Source organism: Spodoptera frugiperda, chromosome 10 (assembly GCF_023101765.2).
Source record: "Spodoptera frugiperda isolate SF20-4 chromosome 10, AGI-APGP_CSIRO_Sfru_2.0, whole genome shotgun sequence".
In the NCBI taxonomy this organism is placed as follows: Eukaryota; Metazoa; Arthropoda; class Insecta; order Lepidoptera; family Noctuidae; genus Spodoptera; species Spodoptera frugiperda.
This window is the reverse complement of record NC_064221.1, coordinates 2,260,342-2,276,470: the sequence shown is the minus strand read 5'-3', so window position 1 is coordinate 2,276,470 and position 16,129 is coordinate 2,260,342. Positions and strand designations below refer to the sequence as shown.

At 38.6% G+C, this 16,129-nt stretch overlaps 1 protein-coding gene across 9 annotated transcripts in view; it reads right to left on the bottom strand.

Moving 5' to 3' along the window:
• The window catches only part of LOC118277442 (KH domain-containing, RNA-binding, signal transduction-associated protein 2), a 338,249-nt gene that overhangs the window by 142,458 nt on the left and 179,662 nt on the right, over positions 1-16,129 (bottom strand). For 4 of the 9 annotated variants that reach the window (XR_007705665.1, XR_007705666.1, XM_035596231.2 and 1 more), the window contains exons 1-2: positions 7,993-8,308; positions 2,551-2,736 (exon numbers count right to left, since the gene is read on the bottom strand). The exons of 1 other annotated variant lie outside the window; for it this stretch is intronic. Coding sequence is in view for 5 of the 8 variants with exons in the window: in XM_035596231.2 (XP_035452124.1) it covers positions 2,551-2,662 (112 nt within the window). In the remaining 3 variants the exon portion in view is untranslated. Of the gene's footprint in view, positions 1-2,550; positions 2,737-7,992; positions 8,310-16,129 lie in introns of those variants that run through there. 4 more of the 9 variants (XM_050696225.1, XM_050696226.1, XM_050696224.1 and 1 more) reach the window with 4 other exon arrangements.

Sequence of the window (16,129 nt, the reverse complement as noted above, 5' to 3'; positions counted from 1 at the left end):
CAGAAGCTATTCAATTCCGTCATACTCGAGGGAATCACGCCGGCAGCATGGCAACGGAGTGTGGTGGTTCTGTTCTTTAAAAAAGGCGACAACTGTCTGCTAAAGAACTACAGACCTATCTCACTTCTGAGCCATGTTTATAAGCTGTTTTCGAGGGTCATCACGAACCGTCTCGAACGCAGGCTTGATGACTTCCAGCCTCCCGAACAAGCCGGATTCCGAAAAGGCTTCAGTACCATAGACCACATTCATACGCTGCGGCAGGTTATACAGAAAACCGAGGAGTATAACTTACCACTGTGCTTGGCGTTTGTGGACTATGAGAAAGCCTTCGATTCAATCGAAACCTGGGCGGTGCTGCAGTCTCTCCAGCGGTGCCACATCGACTATAGATACATCGAGGTTTTGAAGTGTTTGTATAACAACGCCATCATGCGCATCCGACTCCAGGAAGAGACTACGAGGCCAATCCAGTTGCGGAAGGGCGTGAGACAGGGAGACGTTATATCTCCAAAACTGTTCACGAACGCACTGGAGGACGTTTTTAAGCTCTTGGACTGGAGCGGACGCGGCATCAACATTAATGGCGAATACATCACTCATCTCCGTTTCGCCGATGACATAGTCGTAATGGCAGAGTCGCTGGAAGACCTGAACACCATGCTCAGCGACCTCAATACCGTTTCCCAACAGGTGGGTCTTAAAATGAACATGGACAAGACGAAAATCATGTCAAATGTCCATGTTGCACCTATACCTGTTATCGTTGGGAACGATATACTCGAAGTTGTAGACCACTATACATACCTGGGTCAGATCATCCAGCTAGGTAGGTCCAACTTCGAGAAAGAGGTCGCCCGAAGAATCCAACTCGGATGGGCAGCGTTTGGGAAGTTACATGAAGTCTTCTCGTCAAAAATCCCGCAGTGTCTGAAGACTAGGATGTACAACCAGTGTGTGTTGCCAGTGATGACGTACGGTACCGAGACATGGTCCCTAACTGCTGGCCTTTTAGAAAGGCTCAGAGTCGCCCAGCGCGCGATGGAGAGAGCTATGCTCGGAGTATCTTTGCGCGACAAAATCCGAAATATGGAAATTCGCCAAAGAACAAGAGTTACAGACATAGCTCTCAAAATATGCAGGCTGAAGTGGCAATGGGCAGGCCACGTCGCTCGAAGGACTGATGGCCGCTGGGCCAGGAAGGTGACTGAGTGGCGACCGCGGACCGGAAGACGCAGCGTGGGCAGACCTCCCACTAGGTGGACCGACGACATCGTCAGAGTGGCGGGGAGCCAGTGGATGCAGGTGGCGACTTGTCGTTCTACGTGGAGGACCAAGGGGGAGGCCTTTGTTCAGCAGTGGACGTCTCTCGGCTGATGATGATGATGATAATGATGATGATCTAGTGGATTTGGGTGCTTGTACCACAATGAAACACAATGTTTTTTTTTAGGATTTTTAGCCTAAAAAATAGACACTGATCACTTGATGGTAAGCAATCATTGATGTTGAGGGACATCTTCAACCACCAGGGTAGTCACAAATAATTGAACTTTTGTAGAAGAGATTGGTCAAGCGTTGTTTCACGGCACGACTCATTCGTGCTGAAGTATAACTCTCCCATGTTATTCACTTTAAAAACAACAGTATTTTTAGTTACAAACGCCAGCGTGTGACTATACCCTAGTTGAATCTGATAAAACGAGCTTCGTGTTGACTTTCAAGTAATTTACAGGTTATGTCGCCTCAAAGTCTATCATTATGTTAGTTTCTGGATTACCGAAAGCAAAACCAGAGAATAATATAAATTTCTAGCCATAATCATACTTAAATCTCGTCTTAATGACTTTGTAATCATAGTTCTAACACTTATAACTTGAGTTTGAGCATAAGTTAGTTTTAATAACTTGTTAGAACAAGCTATTTTGGTGTCGTGAATGATGTTGTTTTGGTATGATTGATTTTCTTGATGTAGGCTAAGAAATAAACTAAAAATGTAATGTAATGTAATGGAAAAGCAAAAAATATGATACATCAGTGGCGTCATACCCTACGTAACAACGACAAAAAAATGGCGAGTTTGTTCGAGATTCAGGGCAAGTATTATTAGTACAAAATTATAAAGATCCTATGAAGGCGCTAATTTTTATTTTGAGAGGGGGAATTTCAAATTGGAATGGAAATTCATCCAATGACTTTTTCCGCCTTGGGTGAGGCGAAAGAGAGAGTCAGGCTCTTACTGAATTAAAACCACCACGTTCCCTTTCCTCTGAACCGGTGCCCTATAATCTGTTTCGTTGACCGCAGCTCCGGATAAGTAGGCGTTAACACATTGAACGCCGTGGTGGTCACCGATGACCGACGTTAGCGGAGAGTTTTCTATTGGCAGTCAAAGACTTAACCTTAGGTGCTGATTTGTAATATGAAACCCATGACGCATTAGACTCACAAAATCCTAAAGACAAATAAATTCCGCACAAATGACTAAAGAAAAAAATCCTATTTCAGTATCCACAAGACAATGAACTACAAATAATTGTTCCCACATACCGTTTTTATGAGCATAGTATCCAGTTCCTGATGAAGATCCGCTGCCGGTCGAGGATCCCTGCTGCGGCCGACCTTCCTCGTCCACCTCCAGAGGCAACGGCGTCGCCTCCATCACTCACTCACTCACTCACTCACTCACTCAATTTACACTCATCACTTATAACACTCACTTTTCACTCGCTGTACCTGGAAAGAATAAAAATGCTATTAGATATTTAATTTTAAATAAGTCTTCTCCTAAGTCTGAAAAATACTATGCTGAAAATTGCAAAATCTGTTCAGTCAAACGCAAGATAACCGCGTACATTTTTTTTGAAGTCGTTTAAAAAGAGGCAAAGAAATTACACATTTTATAGCAACTGGGCAGCAGCTTTTTCTTTGATGGTTTCGAGTTCCATTTTAAGGCCAAAAAAATATTCTTACGCGGTAGGCAGTATAAACCCTATGAAAATTAAATAAAAGCATGAACCTATTGCTTTATATCAGACGTATTCCCAGACTCTGTTACACTCTATTACAGAAAAAAATGTTATAAAACCGAAAACAGAAACCAAACATCATAATATTAGCCATCAGACCTCAACACACGGGGCCCAGTGGGCTGATGCTGACCTGGAGCTACGGACTACCTAGCGGGTTTACCGATGCTCCGGCTCGAAAAGCAGGAGTTGGAACGGGGTGTTTTTGAAGTAGGAAGGTGTTGTTAAGTCAGTAAGAGTCTGACACTCCCTCACGCCTCGCCTAACGCAAGAGAAGTCATAGCACGATTTTCCTCCACAAAAACAAGCATCATAATATCCACCAGTTAAATTCATAAGAACCCGTCAGTCAGTCACACAGAACAGTTGGCGCATCATATATCTATGTCATATATTTCACTGGCGACATGACACGCGCACTGTCGCATCGAAACAGGCGACAGACAACACGACCGATTGTCTTTTATTTTTATGAATGGCCACTGCTTGTGTGGATTGCTGGCCAATGAAATTGTACATCATGTAGGTACTTAAGATGTGGTATAATATTATAGAAATAAAGGGGAATGTAGACGTGAATATGTATAATATTTAGTTGGATTTGCTTATAATAGTGGGCGGGTAAGATGTTTATATTATTGCTGATGATAGTCTAGCTGAATCTTTAGCTTACCTATCTAGAATCTCGAATTCTACTTACCAAATTAATTAGTTCGTTACTGTGTCAATGATATCCTGATTACGGTACTGTGACGAGGTCATTCGACTAGTTTCAAGCTTAGACTGGGGCTCATAAAGATGCATTCATGATCCACTAAAACTCTAGAGCTTCGTACTACCCGCTAGGTAGCGAGTTTGGGGTTCATAAGAGTGTTGAGAAACCCGCTAGGGTTTACCTGGGCTCCGACTCGGAAAGCAGGAGTAGAAACAGGGTAGTTTTTAGTCAGTAAGAGTCCGACACTCCCTCGCCTCACCCAAGGCGTTAGAAGTAATTGGATGAGTTTGCCCCCTTAAAAAAAACACTGAAACTAGTCGAGTATGCTCATCTCACACCTATGTGACTTATGCCTTACCTTAGTAAATTTAATATTGTACACAATAATTATTACACAAAACTAATCTACTTGCCAAAAAGTTTAATATCTTAAATTCTAATAGCTAATAAAACTGGGTGGTCTATCCACATGTCTACAATTTCAAATGTACATGAATGTGACGTTCAACCACGTATGTTACGCTTCAGATCTTTCAATAATTTCTCAGAATGAAACCTGAACAAATAATTGTCATTAAGGAAATGTCAGTCGCGTGGAGTTGGCACACGTATGTATGACGTCACGGCTAGTTTATGACCGACGGACGGACATTTAATATGGCTAAATATATTGCAAGTGGCTGTCCATTCAGTCTGTCGTTTCATGTGTAGGTACAAATTGTTAGCTCTGAGGTGAGACATGTTATAGTTTCGTGACTTGGTTAAGTATACAGTATTAATGGCTATTGTTTTTTAATAACAGAAGAATTTGGATTTAAAGAGATATTTGTCCAGTAAATGTCTGACAATGTCTTTCGTCTTTCAAAGTGAAGGGGTTCCGTGATTGTTGTACGATGTTTCTGACGCTGATTCCCCCTCGACTTCAACGACAGTTACATCGGTACACGGTGCAAACTAAGCCTAATAAGGTAAAATTTCTAGTCAGGTATAATAGCAGTGGGTCTGCGGACGGTGAGCAAGCGTAGTTCGCTGCCCGACCAGAACCAGAACCGTGCGTACGGCGTAACGCGTTCCGCGCGCTCCAAAGAGCTAGACCACTACAGTAGGGCTAATTCCCGATCCGGAACTGCGGGGCTAGAGTCCGAACTCCCTCTTGCCTCGCCCAAGGCGAGGTGGCGTTAAAGGGGTATGCCAATATTTTTAAGCTGGGTTGGAGATCGCAGTTTTAAAGTTTCAAGTTTATCGGAGAGCACTGATGCCATGTCACTAGCAAGTATGTCGTCCACTATTCCTATCTATGCTTAACTCATCGTAAGATGTGTGGTGTGATATTGTATATGCTATTTTATGACGTATGGTCGTAATATTTGAGTACAGTTTCCTTCGATATTACGACTCTAGTTTACGACTTCTAATATTTGTACGTTCCCGTACTAAAATGATATATAAGACAATGCATTTTATGGTTTCTGTTAAAACTACTTTGGGTTAGAGTAAGTCACCAACCTAAAAGTGACAAAGTAAGGGGTTAGTTTAGGGTACGGAACGTAAGTAACTTTTAATAAGGTATATATGGTTTAGGGGTGGTTGGCGAAAATAGTAATTAGTTTCTTAAATGCAAAATTTTTAATGTACTAAATAAAAACATGATTGGACGAAAAGTCTGTGAATAAAAAGTTTTACTTTAGTTTTCAGCCATGATCGTCCTACTGCTGGCAAACCTCCTTTCTGTGTAAAGCCATTTACGGCCAATCCTTGTCATAGATGTCGAGTTCGTCCTGGCCCTTTCGGGTTTTTTTGATGAAACATGCCGGTAATCGAGCAGACGTATTACCTGATGGTAAGCAATCGCCGCCGCCCATGGACACTTGAAACACCAGAGGTTTTACAAGTGCGTTACCGGCTTTTTGGGAGTTAGGAATTTAAGGGTTTTTGTTCGGGAATGGGGATGGGGAAGATTGGGAAGGGGGGTAATTGGGCCTCCGGTAACCTCACTCACACAACGAAACACAACGCAAGCGTGGTTTCACGTCGGTTTTCTGTGAGGCCGTGGTATCACTCCGGTCGAGCCGGCCCATTCGTGCCGAAGTATGAAAATTAAAAAGCGAAATTATCGAAAATAGAAAACAAATTTTCTTAATAACTATGTTTAAATTTATCTACCCAATCCACGAGTATAAAACGCATTGTTATATATTTTGTTCATGAAATAGAATTTATAAACCTTTTGCCACTGAACTTGTATATTTTAGCGTTGTAGGAAGATATAGGTCTTGGCAGGCAATGCTTATTGTACTAACATATAACATAAACTATTAAATGAATTTACAATTGTATTAAATTTAATACAATATGCATTGTTATAGTGCCCTTGGCATTTGCGTATATTAGGGATCCACGGTCGAGTAAATTATAATAGACTAGGTATTTATGGTCTTCCGTCTTGGTAGTTTAGTTATTTTCAAAGATTTTGAGCTTTTGAGGTTTTGAGCACTTTTTTTAGGGTGGAAAATCATCAATTGATTTCTACCGCCTTACTGACTAAAAACTATCCCGTTCCTTCCCGGTAACCCACAGTCCGCAGCTTCAGGTCTTGTAATCGATACCCAATTTTAGTATTGTTTTTGTTACGTAGTATGCAGTGTGTATTGTAATTTGACTAGTAAATAAAGCTTTATATTCCTGATCAATAAAAATTTAATTAAAAAAAGACACGATTTTCTCACGTATATTAATGGACAAAAGCTAACTAGGTACTATTTTCGAGTTACAGAGGGACTCTTCATCAAGAGAAGCGTGCGCAGTCTCGGCGACGTCTTATAGCTTACTAATATATACTAACAATTTTAGTTTTTTGTTATTATTTATATATAATGTATATCTCACGATAGTTATAATAAAAATAAAGATTGACTAAGTACAGAGACAGTAGCTATTACTATTCAAAAAAAGCCACATCTTCTGTAACCGCTACTAAACCGACTATCGGTTTAGTAGCCAACCAACCAAACCGCAACTTTACCGAATGTATCTTTATTTTCTCAACTGCATAGTAAATAACTGTACAGTGTTATATTTACTCAAAATCAAAATCCACACTACCAAAACATCATCCGTACAGGCAAAGTCACGTCACAAACAAACTCAGAGAAGCGATCTTATCATTCTTATCAAGCACATTACCACTTAATTCTACCTCTTAACGAGACGCGCGGAATAAGGAAATATGCTCACCATCCCATCTTCAGTTAAGAAATTTACCCCAATTTAGGGGAGAGCCTTTTCGAAGCTATTTATTTACTTCGGGCAACATTGCCGCCGCTAAGTGGGACGAAAGTGGGTAATTTATAAGTGGGAGCTAGAATTTTGTTCAATGGTTTTCGGGCTTATGTATTAATTGGGCGTATATTGCATTGTAAATTAAATAGCTTGTGGTAACGCCAGAATAGAACACATTATATCACCCCTGATCCTCCCGCGGGTATTGTGAGAGTACGCTAAAGGAACTGCACATTGGACAGACACTGGACAGCTGGGCAAACTGGCTGCCGTGTAATGGGTAGCGGATTAGATTCTCGCACAGATCATTTCTTTGTGTGATTCATAAAATGTTGTTTCGGGTCTGGATCATGTGTATGTGAAATTGTATGTTTCGCATTCACGACACAAGAGAAAATCCTTATGTTAGGATTTAAAGATTTAACAAGGTTTTAAAAAGTTAAAAAACTTCATGGAATGTTTAAAACAGTAGAATAACATCCACATCTCACAAACATCTTTTGGAAAAGTTAAAAATTCAACTCGTAACAAACTTTTCTTATAATTTGAATGTCACAAACATTACTTTCAAGTATTTTATTATCTGTTCTAGGAAGACACATGAAAATAGACAGCAAAGAATATTCTTTACTACAACACCTGTATGACCAATGACCATAACGAAACAATGTAGAGTCGGTTTTGTAATAAAACAAATGAATAAATTTAATTACTTGATCAAGTGTGACTATCGTGTATTATTGAGTGATTTTGATTTTTCAAACATTTCTCAAAATTTAAAATTATTGCCGGTATATATGGCAATGCATTCGCACCCTATTAAAGTAGACTTATGTCATATACATACATATAGTACACATATGACTTACTGATACCTAAGCAGTGAAAAGTAGGTAAGGGAACCAGACTTTTTATAAGACTGAGAAAAAGTACTACAAAAATATTTTACAAAGAAAATAAAATAGATACCTTTTATCTCCTTAGAATCCCGAAAAATATCTCTTAATATTCAACGCACTAACACAATACAGTCCACAAACTTAACACAAAACCTTTTTAACACAGAAAACACTAAAAATCCTACCACAATTCACAATAAAACAAAATCGACTAAAACCTCTGACAAAAAAAATTCGACACCAAGCTTCTTACAGCGAAAAAAAATAAACTTTTGACACTAGAAAAAAAGAACGCACAAATTTCGAATTCCGAAACGGAGTATTCAAATTTGGAACGGCGGGAAAGTCGGTTGTTTTCCGCCTGTGGCCAGCAATAAACTGCTCGAGAATCGAGTTTGGTACGAGTCGACACTATTTTTACAAATGTCCGTATAGTTCGGGAGCTAGGAACATCGTTTATTTATTTTTGTTTTTCATATATTTATCGCTCGTAAAAGTATTTAGATAATGTTGATGGAAATAAAAAGCTATAAATCTGTATTTAATACAACATAAAAAACGTGTTTTCGCGAAGGGTTGAGTTGTATAGATGCAGCACATCAACATACCCCAAACTGTTTACGCGATTTTCAGCATTATTACTAGGGGGATAAAGTTGTAAATCCTATATATACTATTGTCAGTTTAGTATAGCATGTTGTGCTGTTGTGTCTGGACAATCGCACACGTAAAGTTTAATGGCTACTTTTATTTCTCGTGTGTATAAATTGAGTATTTTATTGTGTACGGTTCTAGTTAAGGATTTTATTGTGAAATAAACTTATTCAATTCGGTGAACACACACATTAAATGTGTGTAAAAGTATTTGGTATTAGAAATAAAATACAAATCAAATTACGACTTGTTTGTAATCATGAATGGAAATGTAGGAAAATTGGTTGTTTTTTTTTGTGTTTATGGATAGTAAATACATTAATATACATTGTCAAAGCAATTCGAGCTCAAAGGGCCAATTCATACGTTTCAAACGATTATTACCCACGTACGCCTTGTTGGTTGAGTTTTCACAAATACAACTGGTCAGATAAACAGTCGTCGGGTTCGATTTTCGGGTCGAGTAAAGTATTATTGGGATTTTTCAGTTTTCGATATTTTTTGAACTTAAAATTTACCCGATGTATAGTTACAGACCTATTTAAATGGTCCAACCAAAAAATCTTTTTGCTTTTTTACTCTCTGAAGCACTTATACCAACCAACTTAGATAGTTTTTGAAGACTTTTATGAAGTAAGCACTAAGTGGAAAGCTAAAAGTCTAGTAATAAAGTTCAGTACGCTTGCGTTGATGCAACTGATCTAAAAACTTTGTAAGTTTCCTGAAGATTCTTCTAATTAACTCGCTTTTTAACTATTCTTCGAAAGAAAACTTGATAATAATGGCCTTTTATTCAAGATTCTGCGAAGTTCTGTTGAGAGGAACTGAATATGTAATAATAACAATAAAAAACTTTATTACCTAAGGATTAAAACGTGCAAAATACAAAACATATTAAGTGTAACAAATTTATTTTAGTTAAATGTCTGTGATATGTGACATGATATCAAATACTAAATAGACGTTGAATCTTGTGTTTTCGTATTCGAATTTGGGAAGAAATAATATGTTATTTCTAACTCATCTGTATAACTTAAAACTAAAATGAAGTAAAAAATCTCTCCATTAGGCGTCAATTCCAGAGAGGCATACTAGGATAGAGTTATAGGTATTTTACTTCCTGTGTCATCGGGGAAAAGTAATAAAGTAATTTAAAAACACGGTTCGGTACCTTAACTAATACTTCTGTACCAACTCTGGTAGCTAGCAAAGTAAGATTACTAAACGAAATAGATTATTGCTCAAAAGTGAAAAAACAATACATCGATCATAAAAACAAAAGAACACACTCTTAAACAAAAAAAGAAAAGAGGAATTACCCAACTGTTGTTTGTTGGGATTTTCTATCCGTGTTAATTCGCATGTAAACTTCATATGTGCGATGCAGGATATCTGTGACGTCATCCGTTGATTTGCTCGTGACGATAGTCTATGTGCGACTTCTGTCATCTGTCACTTGTCAGAGTGTCGCCACAGTCTCATTCTTTATAATTTTATTTTATTTTATTTTTCTTTATTGGGACATAAAACAATTATGTACACATTTCAGATATAATTAAAAAAAAAACTAGGTATAGAAAATAAAAGGTAAATGTGTAACCCACACTAATGTCCGCGGAATAATACAATAGAAATTAAGAAAAATAGGTGCGTGCGACCATGGAACAGAAAGGTGTAAAATATATACATATGTAAATATCTACAATTACATGTTTAGGGATATAAAATTTCAGTGGCCATTCTTTTAAACTTGAAGTTGGGAAGTGCAAAAATATCAAGGGTTATATAGTGTGAGTTATACGTATCTACCATACGTCGGAGAGGCGCCCGTGCCCCCGCGTGGGTTCTACACCTTGCAGTGTGGAACAGCTGGGGCACGCGCGCCTCTCGGCGCATCACAGTTCTAGGTACAATATAACATATGTTATTTGCAATTTCAGGACAGTCAAACTTGTTGTTACATAAACCATGCAGCATTAAACTGCGTCTAGACTCCAAACTCTGAAGTTTATAACGTTTCAACAGTTGTTTGTATGATAGCTTTGAGTGTGCGGTTCTATAGTGCGTGGCACGCAAGAATTTTTTTTTAAACCATTTCTATTTTAGTTTTATACACGTCAAAAATGGGACTCCAAATCGGGACTGCGTATTCCAATTGAGAACGAACTAAAGCTTTATATAGAAGTAAGAAAGTAGACGGTCTTTTAAAGTCATTTGACGATCGCAATACGAAGCCAAACATACGATACGCTTTATTAATAATATTATCAATATGGACATCAAAATGCAATTTAGAATCCATTGTGACTCCAAGATCTCTTATGTTGCTAACTTTTTTAGAATCATATCATCTAGCTTGTAATCATGTGTGATAATATTTTTATTTTTTGTGAAAGTTATTGCATTACACTTGGGTAAACTGAGCTGAAATTTATTGTTCGAACAATAACGAGAAAGCCTATCTAAGTCTTCCTGTAGTAACTGACAATCCTGAATGTTTTTACAAGACTTGTAAATTTTGATATCATCTGCATACATTAGAAACTGAGAGTGAGTAAAACATTTTTTTATGTCATTCACGTATAGGACAAAAAGCAATGGCCCCAAAATTGAGCCTTGGGGCACACCAGAACTGACGACAATGGAATTGGACTGATAGCCATTTGTTACGATTTTTTGTGACCTGTTAAAAATATATGACATGAACCAACGTAACAGATTACCTCGGATGCCGTTGAAGGCAATTTTATCTAAAAGTAGTTTGTGGTCTACTTTGTCAAAAGCCTTCCGAAAGTCTGTGTAAATAGCATCAATTTGAATTTGATCGTCCATGGTTTTTAATAAAAAGTCAGTAAATACCAGGAGATTAGTGTTGGTCGAACGACGTTTAACAAATCCGTGCTGTTCACTTAAAATAAGGTGGTGAATGTGTGAATATAATTCATTGTGCACAAGACCCTCGAAAAGCTTCGACAAAATAGACAATATCGAAATAGGACGATAGTTTTTTACATCATGTTTGTCCCCAGTTTTAAAGACCGGAGTGATATTAGCGCATTTCCAAATATCGGGAAAAGTTCCTACACGTAAACACTTGTTGAATATTATATGGAGAGGACAAACTATACATTCTGCGGTCTTTTTTAAAAAAATGGGTGGTAAAGAATCAGGACCGGGTCCCTTATTCAAATCTAATTTCTTAATTGCTTTAAGTACAACGTCCTTAGACAAGTAAATATCTGAAAATATAGACGCATTATCTGCGAATACGTTTGGTGGCTGCCACACTGTGGGATCAAAATTAGAAGGTTCATAAACTGAAGTGAAAAAAGTCGAAAACATATTACTTATTTCAATAGGATCACTCGAGTGTACGTCATCTAGATACATGTTTGCTGGTATTACCGCCCTGCCCTTTCGGTTGGAAACATAAGTCCAAAAGTGTTTAATATTTAGCGGTATACTATCCTCGACAGTTTTTATATATTTTTCAAAGCATTTGACAGATTCGGATTTAAAACGCTTACGATGTATTGAAAAACTTTCATAATCTGAGATATTCCCATATGTTTTCCATTTAAGCCAGGATTTCTCTTTGGATTTGAATATGCGAATAAGGGCAGGAGAAAACCACATAGGAAAACGTGAACTTGTGTGCCTAGTAAGCGGAACATGTGTTTTAATTAAGCTGTAAATATGATTGTAAAATACGTTAACCGATTGTTCTGCAGTCAGCTCGTCAAGCAATTGATTCCAATCCATCTTACTCAGCTCATTATTTATTATTTCATAATTAGCTTTATAGAAATTGTGTCTAGTGGATTTGTGGCGCTTCATAGGTGAAATAACTGTAGCGAGTGAAGTAATCGCTGAGAAAGGAGGGTGATAATTATCAGGCGGCAGTAATGGAGCACAAAGTTTTGTTTCACAATTAACGTTCGACAAGAATAAATCTAAAATACGCCCCAAGTTGTTTTTTTGTGTGTTATATTGAAAACTGTTTGTAAAAGAAATAAAATTGCCCAGATAAACGCCAATATTATCATTCGATTGAGGTACCACATAGTTACATCCACTACAATCAAGCCAGTCAATGTTTGGTAGATTGTAGTCACCTATAACATAAAATGTGTCAGTACTGACGTCACTAAATATATCTTGTAACATATCAAAGTGAGACGAATAAAGATCCCCGGGAGAACGCGGCGGTATATAGGCTGCAGATATAATATGGCGCTTGGTAGGATGCGACGCTGGCAGTTGTACTAATACATGCTCAAAATCAGTGCGCGCGAGGTGCGTAAAAATTAGTTGGTCGTAAAGAACGTAAAACGGCAATAAGCACCCCACCACCGTCACGTTTATCCGTTATAATAATCAGTATTATCCAAAAATTGGTACTCCATTGTCAAATTAGACATCAAATCCACGTCCCCTTGTGTTTCAAGTCCCAAGCTATGAATATTTTACATTCAAATCACAAAGATACTTTCTGAATACTAAAGTCCTAATTGAGTTTGAAGTTTAACTTATTTTCGACAAGTCTTTAAGGGGCCTGAAGTGTGAAAATAGGTTAAATCACGTCTGTCTCCCATGGGGATAGGTAGAGACAATGGAACGCCAGTAGCGTAGATGACTAATTCTTTTTTATATGTCCGCCTTGTAATTTATTTTAAAACATTTAGACACGTATTTTTTATTTTCTTACCGACACAAATACTTTCGAAGATGTATTAATTTGAAATATCGCGTGACGTCACTTCTAGATACATTTTATACATAGAAGTGACGTATTTGCCCTCACTCCTGAACTTCGATTCGTTTTATCTAAATATTGTTATCTTATATGATGAAATAAAAAAATACGTGGCTTATATTTTCATCGCCTAACTGACGGACTAAATAGATTTTCAATTTTCTGTCATCATCCCTATATAGTTTTACCTACATAACAATATATATTTTTTACATTTGATGGGTCGACGTTCGGCCGCTATCTCGCTTGATGGTAAGTGATGATGCGGCCTCCGACGGACCACGTCTGCCCATAAGCAACCTATTCATATTTCATCTTTATCAACTAACCTGTCACCCACCAACACCAACTACTACAAAAAACAACTCACTCACATCAAAACGTACAAGAAAAAAAGAAAAATAAATTATTCAGACAATCCCTCCAAGGAACCTGATATTAAAGTACCATTCGTCCTGAACCTAGCTTAGCATCAACGTCCAAACAAAAATGACCCTACATCACCGGAACACAAGCCCCAAATTCCTATACACAAATCTTTTATAACCCCAACTCCGTTTGTTGTCTGCAGATCATAAAATCTGAGAATACTATTTTGGGCGCTTTGTAGTGTTTCAAATAAATTACACTGGAGATCTAGGACGCACCGTTTCTATGTTAATTTAAGGAGGTTACGTTTAAGTGTGGGAGAGCCACGCTTCCGCACGAATGGGCCGGCTTGACCGGAGTTATACCACGGCGTCACAGAAAACTGGCGTGAAACAACGCTTGCGTTGTGTGTTCCTAATCTTCTTAAATAAAAAACGTTCGAGTTTTTCCCTTTCCACTTCAAAAATAGAACGAGATTTCCAGTGTGACCTGTAAATGTACCTACATTGCACATATGTATGGCATGTTCCGTAATCATCTCACGATTAGCTGAAACGTTTCTAGCGTGGTTTGCAGAATAAGTTTTGTTACACAAAGATCAAATAATATTCTTGCAAAAAAAACAGAGTAATGATGGAGTTCACTTGCTCATTCTTCTCCATTCGAAGCTACACTTTAGAACAAGCACCTATCTTCACTGACGAATAGACTGATGGACAATTCAATTTGACATTTTAAAACTTCCCTATTTAAAGATTAATAAAAATATCTGCTTTGTCATTAGACTTTAGGTGCGAGGCTTTAGTACTTTAACCGACTTTATTGTAGATGTATTTTTAAACATTTTAATGTGTTTAAAGGGAGCCTATTGATTTAGTGTCTATAAGTGTAATGAGTTTGGCAAGCAGCTTGGGTTATTAAATATATCAAAGCATCATTCCATTTTGGTACGGTCCAGTTCACATAAGTTATTGGCGTTTTAGTACCAATTTTATGCTTATTATGTTTTTAGTTCCACGTAATATACAGCTGTTAGTGGACCAATGATGAGCACTAAAGAACTAGGTTCACTACTGCAGCTGAAAATTTCAGAATGTTGTAAAAATTGTGGCGACACTCTGACAAGTGACAATTGACAGATGACAGAAGTCGCACATAGACTATCTACGAGTAAATCAACGCATGACGTCACAAATATCCTGCATCGCACATATGAAGTTTACATGCGAAATAACACGGATAGAAAATCCCAACGAACAACAGTTGGGCAGAAAGCCCGCCAGGCTGATCACCTCGCCTGGTCGGAGGATCCTCCTTTGCTTAGGGAACTTTACTCGCTGTTCCCTAAAGTGGTGACCCCGACGTGATTGAAAGCAACCTTCACGGAGCAGATCAGCACCGTCATCCTTATCGCCATCTCCCTCACCCATCACTTCTCCGCTGAGCGGTAATCAAGTCGCAGCCAACCAGCATCCTCGGCCTCATCAGGGACCACCACACGCTACATCGATGATATGCAGCCTGGTTCTTCCCTACGGCCTCATCAGCGTCTAGGCACAGCATTCTCTGCACACGGTCTGAGGACACCTTCCTCCCGTCAACGCAGACTACTACGCCACTACGCACCTACCCTCGCAGCATCAATTCCCCGACTCACCGTGGGACACTGCGAGCCTCACTACTCCGACTCACTGGAGTATCACCCTGCACCGCTCACCCGACTCACTGGGCATTCAGCGGCACAGTTCCGACTCACTGGAACTAGGGGCATTCTACACTGGCTCTGGCACCGCTCATCTCAAGCATCGACAGCCGTCTCAACAGGATCGACCTCCGGTCTTGGGGGGGAGTGATGTGGCGACTCTCTGACAAGTGACAATTGACAGATGACAGAAGTCGCACATAGACTATCTACGAGTAAATCAACGGATGACGTCACAAATATCCTGCATCGCACATATGAAGTTTACATGCGAATTAAGACGGATAGAAAATCCCAACGAACAACAGTTGGGCAGAAAGCCCGCCAGGCTGATCACCTCGCCTGGTCGGAGGATCCTCCTTTGTTTAGGGAACTTTACTCTCTGTTCCCTAAATAACATAATAATTAACAAAAATATTTGTTAATTATTATGTTATCGGCTTACTCACGTAACTTTTTGACTAGGAACTCGACTAGTTTCAAGCCATGTTAGAGGTTCATATTCAGGTGCAGCATACCGCGAAGCCGATAACATAATAATGATTTAGTATATCCCACTAAAGTTATAATAAAATTATTTGTTTGATCACTTGATTGATTGTGACCTTAGTTGTGACGGGAGCCAAGGACTATAAATATTTTTAACTAGCTACTTCCGCGCGGTTTCACCCGCTCTGCTTGGCTCCTATTGGTCATAGCGTGATGTTTTATAGCCTATAGCCTTTC